Consider the following 19,585-nt stretch of genomic DNA (forward strand, 5'->3'; position numbering starts at 1 on the left):
AAAAATTGTTGATCTTGAATAGTAATTCAAGTTGTCAAGAAATGGTAGAAAATCGTGTAAAACAACTTTTTAAAAATAGTAATTAAAAACCCAAACGCATATCTTTTGCTTTTCAGATTTTGCAGCAGGTATATTTAAAAATAATATTGATTTCATTTCATAAATGGTGTTTATAAAGAAGCCTGAAGTTAAAGGGATTTGAATACTACTGCACTCACTAATTTTAACTTTTGAACTGTCAGTTGCTAGTAACTGTCTTGTAAAAAGGACATGTTATTTACTCCTTTTGGTTGAAATTGCTTGTTCTGGCCTCATGAGCTCTGCTGAGATGGGAGAACAGATCGTGGATCAAGTAATTCAGCCAAAGGAAACAGTCTTAGTTCTGCAATTTCTCATTCAGATGAACAGAGGGTGGGAAGGTCCTGCAGATGGCAACCTTGCAGCAGGCACACGTCTGCCTTGGCTGGGTAAATGGGACTTGGGGTTTCAGAAGACAGTCTTGGTCAATTAGAGAAGGTGAAGAACAAAGTGGTTTTCTTTTATTTTTTTTTCTTCTTTTTTTAATTTTTTTTTTTTTTTTTTGCTTACTGAAGCCTTAACTCTAGAAAAGGACAGATGATGGGATTTACACACAAATCAGTGGAACAGAACTGCACACTTTTTAAAGTGGAAGCACACCTTCACTGGAGGAAATAACCGTGGAATATTCATAAATATATAATTTTGAATTGTTTATGCGTTCTTCCCTTCCTAGGTATTTCTGCTGGCACTGTCACTTGCATTCCTTGGGAAAACAATGTCTGGTGCTTACATGAACAGCATGTACACACAGATAGAGAAACAGTTTAATATCCCAGCTTCTTTAGTGGGCATCATTAATGGAAGCTTTGAAATTGGTAATCTCTCATTTTAATATTTCTGATTCTTTGAAAATGTAATATGTGGTCTGAGCATGTGTTAGTGACTCTCATCTGCTCTCAATTACTGTACGTGACAATAGTGGCCAACTCTGTCATTCTTTTGAGCTGATATGTAACCACTTCACGTCTTGGAAATGAATAGAATCACTTGAATGGAAAAATATAGGTTTAAAAACTGGTTCAGCTAATTTCTGCACTATCATAAGATATGACAGGGCAACTAACAAAATAGGACTAGTTTATGAGATGTGTATTGAATCTTTCTTAAGAAAACAAAAAATGAAACTATGTAAACTTTGTTTGATTGTAAGGTCATTCTTAGCATTTTGCAGTTCCTTTAATTAAACTTGGTTGGAGTGGACTGTGAGTCCTTGCCTAAACTCGATAATATTTTAAGGTTTTGTGCCTGTACAACTGCACTTGCAAAGAAAGTTTCCAGTTCTACTTTTAGTGTCCCTTACCTTGCCTGTCAGTAAGTTTTATTGTCCAGTGATAAATTTAAATCTACATCTTTAAGTGTCATTCAAGCCACTGGTTCAATACTGCCTGTTTAGAAATTATACAGAAAAAAGGCATTATTTTCTTTCAGAGCATGACGCTCGTCACTCAGAGACATGATTTTGTTCTTCTGACAAAAAGATCACAAAATTTGTAGGTGTGCAATTACTAAATTGCTATTTTTATAGGGCCTGATTCATAACATGAAGCTTGACTCTTTTCTTAGCTGCATAGCAATAAATGGAGAAATTCAACTGATTCTAAGTGAAAATGGAGGAGAGGAAAATGAAGATTTTTAGTACATTTTTGTTTTTAAATGTATAAAAACCTGATTTTTGATTCTTAAGCAATTACTGAAATTAATATTAAATTATTATTCCTTTTTAAAAATGATTTTCCTCTTGTGTTTATTATTTTCAGTACAAAAACACTACAATATACACTTCCGTATTTCCCTACATATCGCAAAATAAAGTATCCTAGGGGAATAACTTCCTAAAACACCTATTATTCTGCAGTCTCTGGGCCTGATCTCTATGCAGAGTAGTGGGAAATTTCTTCTCTATAAAGGTGCACTCACAAATTTGTCACTGTGATCTCTTTTCCATTCTGCCTTTTATTCTCATGTTCTTTTCGTGTGATGTAACTCTTCCAAAAAAAGATCATCCATAGCAGGGAATTACTGCACCGTGTGGGCAGTTCCCTGTCTAGTGACACTTTTCACAAGACCAGAAAAGAAACAGAAGTTGAGCTTACAAAATGTACTCAAATTTGTGTTGCACTTTCAAAGATCATGGGATGCCTTGGTTTGTGAATTGTGACCCAGGTTCTCTTTGCAGGTAACTTGCTGCTGATAGCATTTGTGAGTTACTTTGGAGCAAAGCTTCACAGACCCAGAATAATTGCTTTGGGCTGCACAGTTCTGTCATTCGGATGTCTTTTGATATCACTTCCTCATTTTCTGTTTGGAAGGTGAGTGTTTTGCTTAGCAGCTTCTGTAGTCCTTGCTTGCATTAATCCATACATCCTTCCACTGTGTGTGTTGCTTATGGGGAGAGCATGGATTCAACATGATCATTGCAGAGCACTTTGTTTGGTTTTGCTCCTGAGGTGGCTTCAAAAGTCAGTCATCGCCTCCTGAGGAGAGTCACCCCTCTGTTGGGCACCTTCCCTTGCCTTTGCCTTCATCCTTTTGCTCCCCAAGAACAGTGGGCTGTGATACTGTCACTTCACACTGCTAGCTTTTATCTCCTTGGATGGGCAATAGAAGGTGATTTTCAAAGATCTCTTGGTCTGGAACCTGGATGAGAGATCATACCTGTGTTGCCAAGGCCTGCACTGATCATAATGATTCTTCAACTACTTTTAAATGATCTTTGGCTTGGCTTAAAAAAATAATAACGCAGGCATGTGAAGGTTTTCATCAGCAAGGTATTTTTTGATACTTCAATCTTGTTGTGTCCAGTGTAGAATGGCTCTGATAGTCTTGGCAGCACCCTCTGTTCAGTTAACTTTTGACATAGATTCCCTTCTTCTACAGTACAGACAAATGAGATGGTTCTCATGATTATCTTCTTGACCTGTACCTGCTTTCCTTTGATTCCAACAGATATCGTATTGAAAGCAGCATTTCACAACGGGAAAATTTTTCAGTGATGCCTCTGTGCCTTGTTAATCAAAACTTGTCCTCTTTGCCTACAGAGGAACCATCAACAGGTATGACTTTTCCTGTGTCTCTTAATATTTTTTTTCTGTGTCTATAGTGCCTAAGCAAATAGATTTTTATTTTTATTAGCAATCATTTCAGGGTTCTGTTTTTGATCAGTGCTTTTTGAAAGAAAAGTACTTCTAGAAACTAGAGGTCAGGAAATTTCCGGTGTTTCTTTGGCCTGTGACTCCTGAGCTAAAACATTTCTTTCATGCAGTTTTCACGCTATCCAGGCAGTTCAATTAACATCCCTGGCAGTCCACTTCGGGATAGCATAACACCAGGTTGTTCTCACAAATGTTCCTCTTTTTAACTTGCAATCCTATGATACCATGAGGAGGTGGGGAGCATATTTAAGCAATGGGTAAGAAGCATAAGGATGTTTTTTATTGTACCACATAGGAAATAAAAAGAGAAAGGAGAGGGAATAAAAAGAATGAGAAATAGAGCTAGAACCAAAATATAGATCTCACTTCCCTTTAGAGAAAACAGTTTTAAGTAGGCTAAAACTAATCTGTGCGACTGAAACATGTATGTGCTCTAGCAACATGCTTATAAAGAAACTACTGGGAAGTCAAAGGGCTCAGAGGAAACCATTTAATGATCACACACAAAATTCTCATGCTGAGGGTGGGATTAATCTCCTGGGTCTTTAGCTACCTCAAAGGGAAGCATTCAGTCTCAACCATCCCTTTACACTCCCTTGATAGCTGGGCAAAGGAGACCACAGAGTTCTTGCAGAGCGTGTCCCTTCCTGTAAGGGGCAAGAGAACAGATGATGGGAATACCAGCATCATAAAGTCACCCCAGAACACACATTCATGCTCTGTACTGTAGGGTGGATCAGATTACCTCTTGGGTGTGCCTTCTGACTGCTGGAAATTTAGGTATTTAAACAAAAGTGAGGTGACCTGAACCCCACAGTTCATTGTTAAGCTTTGTGATGGAGTTCCATCAGGGTGTGCTAAAGCTGAATCATGCCGCTGTAACACTGTGTGAGTGCAGTGGCATCAAACCATAGTGTTGTGCTGTAGTTTTCTGTGTCTCCATTTAGTGATGGATGAATCTTCCAAGCTTTCCAAGGCTGAATGTCAGTTAAGATATTAATATTTTGCATCTTCGCGAGAAGAAGTTGTGAAATGTGCACACCTAACAGCACTTGGAATTGACCTTTCACTTGAAAATTTCAGATACTGTATTTTCCCATCTTATAAATGCAAAAATAAAGGCACAGAAAGGTAAATAATTTTCATTGAAATGATGTGCAGTCAGTCAATGTGCGCATTAGAACCCACAGATCTTCAAGCCTATGAATATGCTTGGGTAAGGTAATTGTTTCCCTATTAGCCTATGGACAAGCAAGATTGTGATATTCATATATATATATATATATGAGTCCATTTCCTGTGTGAAGCAAAAACTGGACTGAATTTGACCACATCTGCATGTGAATTGCTTCACTGTGTTTGCTGACAGCAATCTGACACAGAAACAGGAGATCCAGGTTTCATCTGTGGTCAGTAATGCTTTCACTCAGAAAGGCAGCAGCTGTTGCTAACAAAGCTGGTTTTCATTTTGTTATGTTTATTATGTTTCATTTGTTTCATTTGTTATGTTTTTTATGTTTCATTTGTTTTTCAGTGCATGAGTTTGCACTGAGAAATCTCAGCATGACAAAGTGGGAGAGAGCAGTGCAATCTGAAGCAGACTATGGGATGAAGAAATACCAGTTCAAGGAGAGAAAAGAAGTAAAAAAGTATTGTGACGAGTTATTTATCTTTTCTTTTTATAGGACAGGCCTACCCACCAAAGCTTAAGCTATTGGTCAGCTCTTTGTCTCTAGGTTTTCATTAAAAGTTGGGAATAAAACATTCATTCTGACTTTTTGTTTTATCCACAGAATGTGAAAAAGAGCCCGGGTCCTTGCTGTGGATATTTGTGATGGTTGGAAACATCGTGAGAGGAATGGGTGAAACTCCCATCATGCCTTTAGGCATTTCTTATTTGGAGGATTTTGCCAAAGCAGAGAATTCACCTTTCTACCTGTGTAAATCTACCCTGTTGTGATAACTCCCCTCCTCCAAACACACACACATATAAACAAAAACAAAAGAAAGGATTATTATGATGCCCTTCAGTCCAATCAAGGAAGGCAGAAAACAGTAATTATTGCCTTATCAAAATAATAATATTGTAGAACTTGTAATTTAACCAGAGAGAAACTTGTTGGAATGAGGCCATTTTGAGGTGCAAATACTTTCCCAGTAGAGCTGTCCTAACCATACATAGAAATTCCAAGAAAATAATTATGTCTGAATTCTAATTTATAATGTTTTCTCTTTTTCCTACTCTAGCATGTCTACAGACAGCAACTGTAATTGGCCCCTTCCTTGGTTTGTTGTTGGCTTCATTCTGTACAGAGCTGTTTGTTGACATTGGATCAGTAGGTGCAGGTAATGGGTGAACATATAAAACTTTATTTATAATGTCTATAGTTGGGTATTTTTCAGAACTAAAAGATGTTTCCTTGCTAATATGTATTAATCCTACCTGACTTTGCGGGTGTTTCTTTCAGAATGGAAGATCTGCATATAATCAATTCATATATACACAAATCAATCTGCTTATAAATTATTTGATGAAAAATTGTGTCATCTGGCTTAACAGAGGAAAGGACTAGAATTAAAAATCATTAAAATGCTTTCAGAGGGGACTAGGAAAGCACAAAATGACAGGAAAGAATGTTTTTGAAGTGATCCAAGATGCCTGGTTTTGTGTTTTATTGCAGATGAGATAACTATAACAGCTACTGATGCTCGCTGGGTTGGAGCATGGTGGCTGGGCATTTTGATTTGTGCATTGCTGAATCTTCTCGTGGGAATACCATTTTGGTTTTTGCCCAAGTCACTTGTGAAGGAAGGTGAAACCAATGAAACTGAGGAGCCAAGTGAAAAGAGTGTAGCACCATTGCAAGAAAATGATAAAAATGAAACCAAACAGACCATGTATGAAATTGCTAAAGGCAAGTTATATTTTATTTCCTTCCTACTTTAGTCTTGAGGTGTGAACTCTGTGTGCTTGTGTAATTAAAGATGGGTCCAAGATATGCAATGCCTACTATGTTTTGATGTCTCTGTAGTTCAAAGGATTTATGCAGGAATTTAGAGTGGCTCCTTGCAGAGGAAGAAAGCTGATTTCATAGATCTAGGATCTGGACTCCTTCCTTTTCCCCTCCTGCATTTCACATGTATGGAGATATTTTCTTCCCATGAGAGGGTTAAAGCACTGAAATCTGGTTAGGAATATTACAACTCAGTGAGCTGTGGATGAATTGCAGGTATTGGTTGCTTGCACCCCACATTCACTGTGCAGAAAAGCAGAAACCCAACATAAATCTTGTACATTTCTTGAGTCCAGCTGAAAGCCCTAAAAGGGAATTGACAGGTCTTTAAGTGTCTCATAAACATTTAATTACTGTTGAACAAAGATGTGTTCGACTCACATTTATTCATGTTACCATTGTCAGCTTTCACATCCATGGTCTGTCCAACCTATGTATTTGTAGGAGGTGATTTTTTTTTCCTTTTTAATTTGAAGGAAACTTCCTTCCTACATTCCCTGGTTGGAAATGTACATGAATAAACTATGTCAAAGGCTATGATCTTCCGAGTAGTCTCCTGATCCTGTCCTGCTCAGGGCCCTCTGACGGGACTGCCATGTGGCAGTTCCCTCTCTGTGCTGTTTCCAGCGGGCTCCTGCACATTCACCACACCCAGAGCCAGTACTTAGGTCCTGGCTGATATTGCAACTTCATTTTGATAAACAGAGCCTCTCTTTCTGCTGTCACTAGCCTTAAATGAATCCATGAATAAAACACTGCTCTAGTGAGGAAAGGTTCCCAGCTCACATGTGGTTCCTTAGTGCTCCAGGGTCTCTTCAGAGCTTATGTTTTCATGGTCATTCCCTCCCTGTGCTGATGTGAATGTTCACAGTCCCTGAATATCCTGAATGTAGAACCTTTTCACAGGATAGTTGCGGTTGCAAGGGACTTCTGCAGCCTATTGACCATGACATATTCAGACAACTTTTTAATCATCAGGGATTTCAAGTCAAAACTCGATGTTTTTATTGCTAAAAATAACCCAAAATAAAATGAATTTAATAATAATAAAATTTCCTTAAGAAGATTTGATTAAAAATGTCACTGCATCTGTAAATAATGCAGCCTATTTATAGTGTTTCTAATATTTGACTAATTTTTGAAAGATTTGCATACAGATCTTCTAATGAGGTACTTGCTTGTCTCTGAAAGATATACACCCACCCTAAGTGGTGCCCACTTTCAGTGAGGCCCAGTCATTGTTTTGTAGATGCTTATATTTATCTGCAGAGTTTCTTGACAATAGCTCAGCACATTGATTAACAGAGAACATTGGACAAAGGGGAATTGTGGGGCTTTTTTTTATGGTTCAAATCCCCACTTAATGGGCATTACGCAGAGAAAAGACCTGTGTAAATTAGTTTCTCAGATGCTTACTTGGCTGAAAACTTGGCTGATTCAGATTTTGAGAGGATGGTGGGAATAACTGTCGTCACAGCTCTCTTCAGGCCTCTTCTGCCCCAGCAGCAAAACCCAAAATCAGTGTTCACACCTCTGAGGGCAGCTTGTTACAGGTCTATAGTGCATTTGCAGCCCTTTGTATGCCAGGCGCAAGACAGGGGGTTTGATGAGTGCTCTGGGGGCATGAGATGAGAGAAAAGGGAGGGAAGATGCTGCAGTAGCTGCTGCTGCTGTGATTTATTACTTTTTTTTATAAGCAACAGCTGCACTGGTGTGCGTGTGTGTATGAGGGTGTCTTTGGGTAGAGGAGAAATGTTAGAGTACCCTGGGCTAAGCAAAGCACCAGATTCAGCCTGATCCAGTTCAGGACCATTTCTGTTCCCCTCTTTCCCCCGCAGCCACACTGAGCAATGGGTCATTCTTTTCGTAAAATATCATGCTAACTCATGGCATTATTTCATTCCAGATTTCATCCCCTTCCTCAAGGCTCTGTTTCATAACCCCGTGTACATGTTATTTATATGCATAACTGTGTTACAGTTCAGTGCCTTTGATGGCATGATATCCTTCATGCCCAAATATCTGGAACAGCAGTTTGGAAAATCTGCATCAGATGCCATCTTTTTAATTGGTATGTTTGCCTTTTGCTTTGTTCTGTTCTATCAATTAGTGATGTCTCTATTCAAATTATCTCTCTTTTTACAAATATACATATGTTCATGTGTATCTACATATACATAGTAAGGTTAAATGCTTCTACAGGAGAGAGATATCACATTAAAAAGCATTTCTAAATGTCAATGCATTTTCTGCTCAATATCTAACTTTTTGTGCAAAATTTTATAATTTAATCCCCATCTTTTGAATCAGCTGAGAAAATTCAGCTGATATGAAACTAAGCCATGTGATGTTTATGTAAAACCACTTCCAACATGTCTTTCAGTCAGAATTTGCTTCTTTTAAGTATCAATCAGCAAAGAAGTGTGAGAGCACCTCCAGTAATCTCATCTCAAAACTGAAAGTCTGTTCCTCCTTTCTGTCATCTCAGAGTGCATTAAGATGTGTCATAATTAAGATGTGCACTAGTTTATCTTTCGGTTGAGTTCTCAGTCAGCTGGAGAGGCTGGATCGAAACCATATAATTTTTTTTTCCCCCCGAGTTGGACCTAGAGGGCAACCCTAGATTGCAATTTACCAAATAATAATTTTAGTACTACCCTGCAGCTCACTCCCCAGGCGGTTCTCACCTGCTGTTGACTTTGACAGAGGTTTTGGGTGTGAAAGGAAATTTAGCAGAGACCCATTTCTGATTGTAGTTAAATTATTCAGCCACAGGCACTCTTTGAGTCTTTGCCAAACACAAGCTATCCCTACAGCAGCTGTAGTAGCTACATCTCTAGCTGCCTGATAGTAGAGTAGCTTTGATGGTCTCCTTTGTTTTAACATGGAAGTTTCACTTGTTTAAATAGGTGTTTACAACTTACCAGTTCTATGCGTTGGGTATTTTTCTGGCGGCTTATTCATGAAGAAATTCAAGATAAATGTCTATCAGGCTGCGAACATAGCATTTTGGGTATCTTTACTGGAATACCTTCTCTACTTTGCTGCCTTTTGGACTGTCTGTGATACCTCACCAGTTGCTGGTCTAACAGTTTCCTATCAAGGGTATGTTCTTTGGGACTCAAGAGGACTTGAGGACAGGATGATTTTCTTGTCAAGGATCAGCCAGGAGCTCCATTTCAGTTCCCTGTTCTAAATTCTCAAGGCTTTTTGCTTGCATTAGACAGCAGGTGTGTTATCCCTGTTTCAAACAACAAAAGTGTAATAAAGAAGATATCCATGTCAAGACTCATGCAATTGCATGTCCATATTAATTATTTTACTAATACAATTAGTAAAGTCAGCAGGTGAAAATAAAAATTGTTGATCAAACCAGGCATACATGAGTGCAATTTCAGAATACTAGAGGAAAAAATCCCCTTCTTGATCTTACTCTTGTTTACTTGAATTTGATTACTATTAAGTTATCGGAGGATATTTTATCTGTAGTTTCTTGATTTGAAGCCTGCCACTGATCATTAGGAATCATAGAATGGTTTGGGTTGGAATGGATCTTAAAGATCCTCTATTTCCAACCTCCCTCCCATGGACAGGGTCACCTTCCACTACACCAGGTTGTGTTGTGTGTCTGTAAAATGGACATGGAGGTGTAGATGCAACACTCATGGACAATTAAGAACATATGTGCCACAGATGAGAAAAATGCTGTAGGGTATGCATACCTAATTTATAATATTAATGTAATATAATACAATTTAGTGTCCTATAGAAAGGCATGACTTCAGGGTAGGAGCACGTAGGGCTGGGTCGTGATTCAATAGAGCTAGAATAGAATCTTAAGCATTGCAAAGAGTTACTGTGGGTCTCTCATTATTGAAATATTTATTCATCTTCTAAATGTGTTTCAGAATAGAGCAAGTTTCGTATGCAGAAAATACTCTACTGGCTGGCTGCAACATGGATTGTGATTGCCCACTTAAAACATGGGACCCTGTTTGTGGGAACAACGGAATCACTTATGTGTCACCTTGTCTTGCTGGGTGTAAATCCTCAAGAGGAACTGGAAGAAGTGTGGTAAAGCATATATTTTATTGTACTGTAACTATGAAATATAGTAGGTGACAAATACTTTTAGCGATAAAGGGTGGGGAGTATCCCTGCATGTACATTTAATTGAATATGTGAGGTGAAAGATTTGAACAAATTCATTGAGTAGCACCAGAAATTTCAAACTGCATATGAAAATCAGTTTAAATTAAAAAATAAAATGAAGAAGAATCCTTCCCTACTAAAAACTAAAGGAGTCTTAAGTGCTTAACATGGAGTGAGAAATTATCCTGAAGGTGTTTCCAATTAGAAACCTGAGTGTCCAAGAACACTTCAGCCAAAATGAAAGTTGTCCATAGCAAGGACTTAATAATCTCTTTAACCCTGTAGATTTAAACAAGTAACCAGGTATAATAGAAGTTTTATCCCCAAATACAGGGGATGGCTGGGCTGTGCCTGGCAGACCGGGAGAGAGACCACAGTGCAGTGCTGCTCAGGAGTAGCAAGCTCAGGTGCAGGAGGCAGCGAGATGAGTGTGGGTTTGCCACTCAGCGTGTGAGTTTGAACAATCTGTGTGATTAAAATACTCTTTTGACAGGTGTTCGAAAATTGCACCTGTGTTGCAGCCTCAGGGTTTTCATCTCAAAACATTTCTGCATCTTTGGGCCAGTGTGATGGACATGAAAACTGCAACAAGATGCTCCATTATTTTTTAATATTGCAGTTAGTCTGCAGCTTCGTTTTTTCCTTAGCAGCCATGCCTGGATACATGGTCTTAATAAGGTACAGTAAAATTTTCCTTGTCCTAAGAAATCTACTGGATTTTTTATTCTGAGGTTTTAATTCTCCAGGGAATTAAAAGTTGTTTAGTTTGCATATGGAATGAGGAAGAGGAGAAAAATCTTATTTCTGTCCTGTTAAGGTTTAGTGTCATGTCACCTTTGTAATCTGTGTTGCTTCTGGCTATCAGCTTTATCCTGGATGAATGCAGGACCACCGAGTCAGGGCACTGGGATATTCGGTGATGTGTGATACCTGTGTGTTTATCAAGCACATGAACATGATGATGATTAAGGCTCAACTACCCTACACTTCATGTTGGCCTCGGTACAAGTAGATGATACCTTGACAGTAGCTTTTCCTTTTGTGATTTGGCAGTCCTAGATAAGGAAATTTTCAGCAAATATCACCTAATGAGCATAATGAACTCTTTCAACTAATGTTCTTATTAGAATGGTTTGGGTCTAATGTGATGAAGAGTTTGATTTAAAAAGAAGGGTTAAATATCTCTTGTTAATGCCACTTCTACAAACAAGTTTACTGCAATTATCATACAGGTCTCTAAAGCCTGAAGAGAAGTCTTTTGGAGTGGGTATCCATGGGCTGGCTTCAAGAGTATTTGGTAAGAAAATATCTAACACATTTCAGAAGAAAAGTTAGGGCTGACCCCTGTCAGGATCATCCACTTATTCTCCTCTCACATGGAATAGGATGGAGAGTTGGAAAAAAGGTAGAACACGCGGGTTAAGAATAGTTTAGTAATAGAAATAAATTAAAATATAATAATAATAATAATAATAGGAAAAATAGAGAGAGGAATAAAACAAAAGAAAGAAAAGTGATGCAGAATAAATTTGTTTGTTGACCAACACTCATCCCATCCCCAAGCCGAAGTTGATCCCTCCCTGCCACTCCACTCTGTGTACCAAGCACGACATTCCATGTTATGGAATTTCCCTTTGGCCAGTTTGGGTCAGCTGTCCTGGCCCTGCTCCCCCCTGGTTTCCTGTGCAACTTCTCACTAACAGAGCATGAGACACAGAAAACTCCTTGATGCCAGCACTCCTTAGCAGCAACTAAAACATCGGTGTGTTGTCAACATTATTCTCATATTAAATCCAAAACACAGCACTGTACCAGCTGCTAAGAAGAAAACTAACTGTATTCCAGCAGAAACCAGGAGATGGGACTGACTGCATCTGCTGCTCATTGGAAACCCATTTGGCATTCCTTCTCTTGCTTATTTATATTTATTGAAGGCAACATTGCCTCTCACTGATGAGAGAAAACGTTGAGTTCTGAATAGGAAACACAGTGCATACTGTAGCATGTGGATATTGTTTAACAGGCAGCAGGGAAAAAAAATCTTTGGTTGAAGATAGGTGGATAAGGAAGAAGAGGGAGCACAAGATATACAGAGGAGGTGGCTCATGCTGCAAGAGGACAGTACAGATGGAGTAGGTGACAAACAGCATTGGCTCTGTGGTGTATCTGATAAACAGAAGAAAATTACTACTCACAAAAATGTTGCTAATATTCTTTTTAGCTGGAATCCCATCTCCCATTTATTTTGGAGCTTTGATAGATACCACTTGCTTGAAGTGGGGTACCATGACTTGTGGTGGAGAAGGAGCATGTAGGATGTATGATATTGTCACATACAGGTATATTTTCTACTTAATTTTAATTTCCCTTTCTTACTCTATTACTGCATGCATAGAGATGTAATTTTATCCACTTTATGTCCTCCTAGTAGACAAAGCGCTCCAATGTTAGAGACACAATTTTCTTTGGCATTGGCTTTGTCAAGTGACAAATAAAATGTCAATGTCTTCCAATGTCTTGGACACAGACATTGGAAAAACCTTTGAACAGAAATTTTCTGGTGCCATAATATTCACTAATACCTTTAATGAGAACAAGCCTTAAAAACACTGAATTATGATAAAAATACTGAAAAGCAGTTAGCTCACATGGGAAAAAGGTCTAATGGGTGACTGCAATATCTTTAAACAAAAAAACCCAGTTGAAACAGTAATTGAATTTAAAAAGATTTTTATAGAGAAGATACAGTTACGTAAGTTGGAAATTGGCCCAGAATATTGCATGTCACATTTTTGTAGTCCTTCAAGGATCGTTGTGGGATTTTTAAAGAAAAATCTTGTGGAACCTGTGGCCTCATACTAATTCCTTGTAATACTGTGTTGAGGTTGATTTGGAAGAATATTCTTATGAATACTTAGAAATTTTAACCAGGTAGTCTGAGCCCCCTTCAGGACCCTCTCTTTTCCCTATGGATAAAGTCATAAGAGTACCAAGTGCCTGACTTCACTGGGTAAGTCATTTGCCTGAAATTGGGAGATGAAAAAGGCCATTTTTCTGACTGACATATTTTCTGTTCTCACATTCTAATCTTCTGTGAGATTCAAAAGCATCAGGGCACGAGTTTTAGAGTGGCTGTCTAATCTCCAAAAAACAACGTTTGCTGAATAATTTTTCCCTTTTTTTTACAAATGCATATATTTAATGAAACTCATTATTTATTTCAGGTGGCTCTATCTTGGCTTGCCAGCAGTGTTGCGTGGAGTGTCCTATGTCCCAAGCACAGTGGTTCTCCTCCTTTTAAAGAAGAAAGTGAAATCTGAAAAGCAAATCTTAAGTGGCCCAATAGAAATGCAGGATAAAGAACAAGAAGCAGTGAAATAGCATTTCACAGAAGGACATGTTGGGAAAAAACATTGCAGTGTAAATATTGGATATATCCTTGTGAAAAATTTTGTACTTTAACTAATGAACACTTGAACAGAGATGAATAGAAATACACATAGTTGTATCCTACTTACATTATAAAACTATCAGTTTGTAAACACGAGGCATGGGAAAAATATGTTTGGTGCAAAAGAACAAGGACCAGAAATAAGAAAACTTACGAAATGCCAGATTTGAGTTGTCTGACTAAAGGGCTATGAAGCAGAAAAATGTGTTCCGTCCTGTTTCACTGAAAATAGAGAGAATTTTGCATTTGACTCCAAGTAATGCCAGATTTCATCTGGGAATTCTCACACAGTTTCAATGACTCAATGACTGTAGACAGCATTTGTGGCTTCTTTGTGCCTCAGCTTCTCATAAATTTATTTAAAGATAGTATTAGTCCTTTCAGGCAGGGATTGTTTGTTATTTTGCATAATATAGGTGGTCAACATATGGGAAACCTAGTTTATGACATGGTCTGGGTGTTGTGGTAATAATAAATTTTAAAAAATACATTTTTAAAAATTGCTGTGTTATGGTGATGTTTTAAGGTTTGCATAGAGCATTGACAAGGAAAGGTCATCAGGATTCAGTGCTTCAGTAACCTGCTGCCCTGGGATGTTTTAAATATGTGAGGAAAAAAACCCCCTAAATGTCTCAGTTAAAAAAGAAAAAAAAAAAACAAAAAAAAACCCCACCCTGTTGATATAAGTCATACATGGTGTCTCTGTGGTTTAATGCATCCATGTTTAGCATCTAATTTGGCACTGCCTCATGTTTGGCCCCTGTGCAGAGGACTCTTAGGTCTGTCTGCCAGTGTCCATGCAATAATTTCTTAAGGTTTTTATTACAGGTCCTGGTTATTATTCCCTACTGCATAAGGCATGGAGGGAGTTTGTGGAACTGCCATATTCCAATGCTTCCAGCACCTGCAAATATTTCCTGCTTATTTATTCTATATGGCACAGACCTGCTCCCATTGAGACCACCGGGGACTTCCTGCAGCCACCAAAAAGTGGGAATGGTATTTTGCCACAGTAGCTCATTAGTTCAGTTACAATCTGATTACTTCAAGGTGTCTTATTGACATCAAATGTGTGTGTGCTTGGAATTGCTTCCTGTCTTTGTGGAACCAGTGAGAAAAGATTCATTTCCTCTCACAGAGCAGGAAATCAGCTCCAGAATCTAAAGTTTCTTCAAACACAAGTGATTCTTAAAACAAATTATTTGGAAAAGATCTGTCTTAGCCCCTGTCTCCCTTTGTATTGGATGATAGAGCTGAACAGGTGTAACATGAGGAAGGGGAATGGAAGAAAGACAGACATGCTGCAGCCAGGAGAAGAGCAGAACAGAGAATGCAGCTCCCTATTAAACTACAGGTATCCCAGAAACTTTGTGGACATTTGAAGCTGATTTTGAGCATTGTTCTTGCTAGCGTGGGGCACTCACTGAAAGCCATCATTCTTCCTTGTGGTTATATTCCTCCAAAGCTGGAGTAAAAAATCCTTTGCAGACATTAAGTCACAGCTTGGTGCCAAGGTAACCTGGGAAACGTGAAGTTACAGAGCACCAGAATTTCACAGCTGTAGGAAACAAAAGGGCTTTGTTAAGTAGGCAAATCTGTGCCACTTAAATGGAGCACTGCCGAAGGGTCACATCTAGTTAACTCACTGTGTTTTGAAGTGGAAGGAAGCAGACAGGAACGTTTCCAAGTTTTAAAATTAGCATTTCGGCAGGAATGTTTCCAAGTCTTAAATTTAGCATTTCAGTAGATGTATTAATGTTGTGTTTAATTGTTCCAGTTCATCTGCCTGAGAATTTCACAGTGAAAAAGGCCACACTCCCCAGGGGCTCTGCTACCCAGATTGTGCATCCAGGTAGGCAGTGCTGGATGGGTGATGCCTCCTTAGAGAAGTCTCTGGGCATAAATCTGAGGTGGAAACCTTGCTTCTCCACATCAAAACCAGGAAACAGAAAGTGTGGGGTTGTGCCAAGGTGATCTTCATAAATCCTGTATGATATGCTTTGCCTGGTACCACAGACATTCCTAGGATTGGAATCGCTCCTAAAGCTAGTCCTTCAAATGTAAAACCAAGCTTTGGACTGGATTCCTTCAGGTTTTAACATGCTGACCTCGATTCAGCAAAGCATATAAACGTGCTTAAAAATGAGTGGCCTTATTGATGTTTATTGTACAAACAGGTGACACTGGACATTTCAAGAGTGAACCCCAAACTGACACTGTTGTAAACCCCATCTGAAGAGAGGTGGGGTACAGAAAGTACTCAGAGGGCATTCATTGTGCTTGAACGTTTGGTCTGGCCCTGGTCTGATGTTTCAAGCACCAAGACCTGTGCCAGCACTGTGGGTAGCATAAACCACAAATGGGAATCATGGCAGTCGAAGTAACTCTGGTGTAAAGTTTATAAAGCAAAAACATACGAATATCCGAGCTGATTAAGTCCAATATTAAATTATAGAAATGGGTGGTAGGTTTATTTTCTGAGTGCCTGAGAGCCCAGCAAATGGCTTTGCAGCACAACTAACCACACGCCTCTGTCACTGAAGCTTTAATCCAGTGAAGAGTGCCCAAGAGCTGAACTTTGATCCTTAAGCCTACCAAGTGGAAGGCTGGGTGTCTGGATGTGGATGCCATCAAACACTGAGAAAAAAAAAACACTTGAAGTTTTTCAGCACTGTGATTATCTTGGAGGTATTTTAAAGGCAATGATATACAAACTGCCTTTACAAGTGTTTATCTGGCATTTTTGACATGTATTTATCTAGCATTCTGTACTCAAGGTCCTTTTTAATGATCCCTGATGTTCCACTGAGGTTTTTTGACTGTGATCATTTGAGTCATCATTTTCAAAGAAATAACAAGTCTTCAGTCTCACTGAAAAATGTCAACACTTTGTAAAATGCACAGCTCTATGCATGAGCAGGCTGAGTGGGGTTTTTTTGTTTTCACTATTTTCTCTGTATTTTAATTTCATCAGCTACTTAATTGCCAAGTCTCTATTATTTCACAGTCTTATTTGTATCCTAAAAAATCCTGTGTGTGGTATAAATGTCATTGTTGTCCTGCTGCTTCCAACTTTTAAGAATTGTAATCAATTCTTGATGCACAGGATAAACGTTTCTGATTTTGCATATTGCCCAAACTATGATCATGTTGTTTTTTTTTTTCCTTAACAACTCATTAGGGAGGAAAATATGTTACTTGACAGGCTAATTCTAATTAGTGGACAGAAGGGAGGTGTGATGACCAAAGTTGCATCCTTACACTATAATTTGGTTGAGGTCCTGTCTGATTGTGATATGATGCTGGCTTTTTGTTTGTGATACAAACATTTTGTATTAACATGTGTAGCCTCTGAACACATGAGCACCACGATTTTGGGTAGGTATTACTGGCAGCTTAAGTTTACTTTCTTTTTCTGTAATTTTGTCTGTGGTGAACAGTGGATTGTTTCTGTAACCTTTCTATCTCAAGCAGAGTTTTAGCAGCTAACTCTTCCCTACAGAGTTTTCTCATCCAAGCAAACCATCGTAACAGAAGCTAATTCAACCTGTGCCTGTGGAGAGGAACACTCTGAGAATCCCTGGGATGGGATTCGGCATGCAAAGGAGCCAAATCACTTTTTAGTTTATGTAAGTCTGGTCATGTGATACAGACTGGATATATCCAGCAGCAACTTCTCAACTACTGCTGCTTTTTTTTTTTTTTTCCACACAGAATTGTTGTTAGTCATTTCCTTAACAAGGCATGAAGTGTTCCCAGTTACGATGCTTGGGATTTTGAACTTTCTTTGTTTAGGACTTTCTCTGAGAATGTAGAAAATTACTGGGTAATTGCCCCTCTCTTGCTTTGTCCGGGGAATCAATGGCATACATTTCTTAAACCATAGCAGACTAAAATCACAGGATAAAACACAGAGGATCCCTTTGGAAGGTGAAATCTTAGGTATTGCAATGCCTGACTTCCCTTCTAGAAGAGACCATTCTGTAGCTCCAGGCCAGAAGTGTGACATGTGCCTATTAATTTCCAGAAGAGGTGTTCAGTGCTTTTGCGCGTGTGACCATGGGTGGCAGCTTGCTGGATCTTACAACCTGGGCAGGGCAAGAGGAAAGCCCTTACCTGGAGGGCAGAAAGCCCCATTACAGGTGGGAAGTGGTGGTTTAAAATAAGTAGTTCATTACAGAGGTTTCTCTTTTCAAAAGGCCTTGACCCCCTGTGTTGGTGGAAAGGCTGCCTGGCTTTGTGAGGTTATCACTTAAACGGTTCCAAAACCAGCTTTGAAAAAAAACCACCAAACTTCTCATTTGAGGTTAATGAGACACAGAGTGGGCCAGTTCATGCTGTACCTTTGCTGTTACTATTGTTTCAAGGCAGCTGCATGCTGGCTGGTACACCATGGTTTTTCCTTCTTCTCAAGAAAACTTTCTGATATAAAGGCACAATCACATGTAAAACGATCTCAAGTTTCTGCAGAAATGTTCAGAATTTTAAAAAATTCCCAAGAGGGCACAAGAGTTGTGGGGGTTTTTTTGTTATTCTTTTTGTTTTGCTTTTGTTTTGTTTTGGTTTGGTTTTTTTAGTGGTGGTGGTGGTGGTGGTGGTGATGTAGTTTTTTACCTCCCGTTGTTACTCTGAATGTTCTTCCTGGTGAGTCTGTAAAACAGGATAGTAGCATTTGCAATGTTGCTGCTGCTACTTTGTGAGTTCTACTTTCATGAGTAAAAATATTCCTTTTAGATAAGCATATATATACATATACATATACATATACATATACATATACATATACATATACATACATATATATATATATATATATACACACTTATTTCAGACATAGACAGCTTTTTTATGCTCTCCATTTAAAAAAATTCCAGCATTTCAATTTAACAGATGGAGTCTACTAAAGGACTTCCCTTATCATTTGGATTCCTTTTCTGTAGAAGCCTGGCATCTGATATCCCCTCCTGGGTGCTAGAGAAGTTATTTCTAAGTTTAAATATAGGAAAAACAAATGTATTTATTGTTTCCGAGTTCCTCTGTTAATTTATCTTGTTCTGTTTTCAGGTTAGAAAGGCCTGAGCAGCAGAGGCTGGATTCAGCTATATGCTGTCCTCACAGAAACCTTAAGATCCAGTATAGGATTTTCTTGTGTTAATTAGACAAGTCTATGAAGAGAAGAGCTGGTATTTCTCCTAAATCTTATTTCTGTATGAACATCATGAACTTGGTATTATACACACACAGAGTCAGACAGTGGTATTGTTAGGAAAAAGATTTACAGCTTCAGTAAACACCTGGAGACATGAAGAGTGGTAGGTGTGGGAGAGCTGTTTTCCTTCAGTACTGCAGGCTGATAAATCCAAAGAAATCCACATCACACAGAAACCCTTCTGGTTCCGAGGGTGAGCCACTGCAGTCATTCAGTGTAGGTGGTGTAATAGGTACCTTCCCCCCTCACTTTTCTGATATGTGAATTTTTCACAGTGTATCTAATACCAAGTGGAGAGGAGCCGCTGCAGGGCTGCGCTTCAGTCTTCCAGGTGTAGAGAACATTGATAGGGAATTACTCTGTGAATTTCAAAGGCCTGAGTGACCTAAATGACAGCTGAGCTGAGCTGCCAATCCTCATTTGCATGTTTTTTATCACACACTCACAATAATAGTTTTAAATAAAGAGGCAGGGAGAAAGAGCATCAAGATTGAGGTTAGTCTGAGTATGCCTTTAGTGCAAAAAA

General features: G+C 38.7%; 1 protein-coding gene across 4 annotated transcripts in view; it reads left to right on the forward strand.

The window, feature by feature from the left end:
• LOC136290004 (solute carrier organic anion transporter family member 1A2-like) overlaps positions 1-14,350 on the forward strand; it is a 30,821-nt gene extending 16,471 nt beyond the window's left edge. For all 4 annotated transcript variants that reach the window (XM_066184416.1, XM_066184415.1, XM_066184417.1 and 1 more), the window contains 13 exons: positions 755-896; positions 2,258-2,390; positions 3,028-3,134; positions 5,027-5,173; positions 5,481-5,579; positions 5,915-6,148; positions 8,154-8,318; positions 9,157-9,352; positions 10,156-10,321; positions 10,893-11,077; positions 11,632-11,696; positions 12,621-12,738; positions 13,624-14,350. In XM_066184416.1, the coding sequence (XP_066040513.1) occupies positions 755-896; positions 2,258-2,390; positions 3,028-3,134; positions 5,027-5,173; positions 5,481-5,579; positions 5,915-6,148; positions 8,154-8,318; positions 9,157-9,352; positions 10,156-10,321; positions 10,893-11,077; positions 11,632-11,696; positions 12,621-12,738; positions 13,624-13,780 (1,914 nt within the window). In that variant the 3' untranslated portion in view covers positions 13,781-14,350. The remainder of the gene's footprint in view (positions 1-754; positions 897-2,257; positions 2,391-3,027; positions 3,135-5,026; positions 5,174-5,480; positions 5,580-5,914; positions 6,149-8,153; positions 8,319-9,156; positions 9,353-10,155; positions 10,322-10,892; positions 11,078-11,631; positions 11,697-12,620; positions 12,739-13,623) is intronic.
• The last annotated feature ends 5,235 nt before the right edge of the window (positions 14,351-19,585 follow it).

This window comes from Chamaea fasciata, unplaced genomic scaffold (assembly GCF_029207755.1).
Source record: "Chamaea fasciata isolate MVZ Bird 193981 ecotype frontalis unplaced genomic scaffold, bChaFas1.0.hap1 SCAF_5, whole genome shotgun sequence".
Classification (NCBI taxonomy): Eukaryota; Metazoa; Chordata; class Aves; order Passeriformes; family Sylviidae; genus Chamaea; species Chamaea fasciata.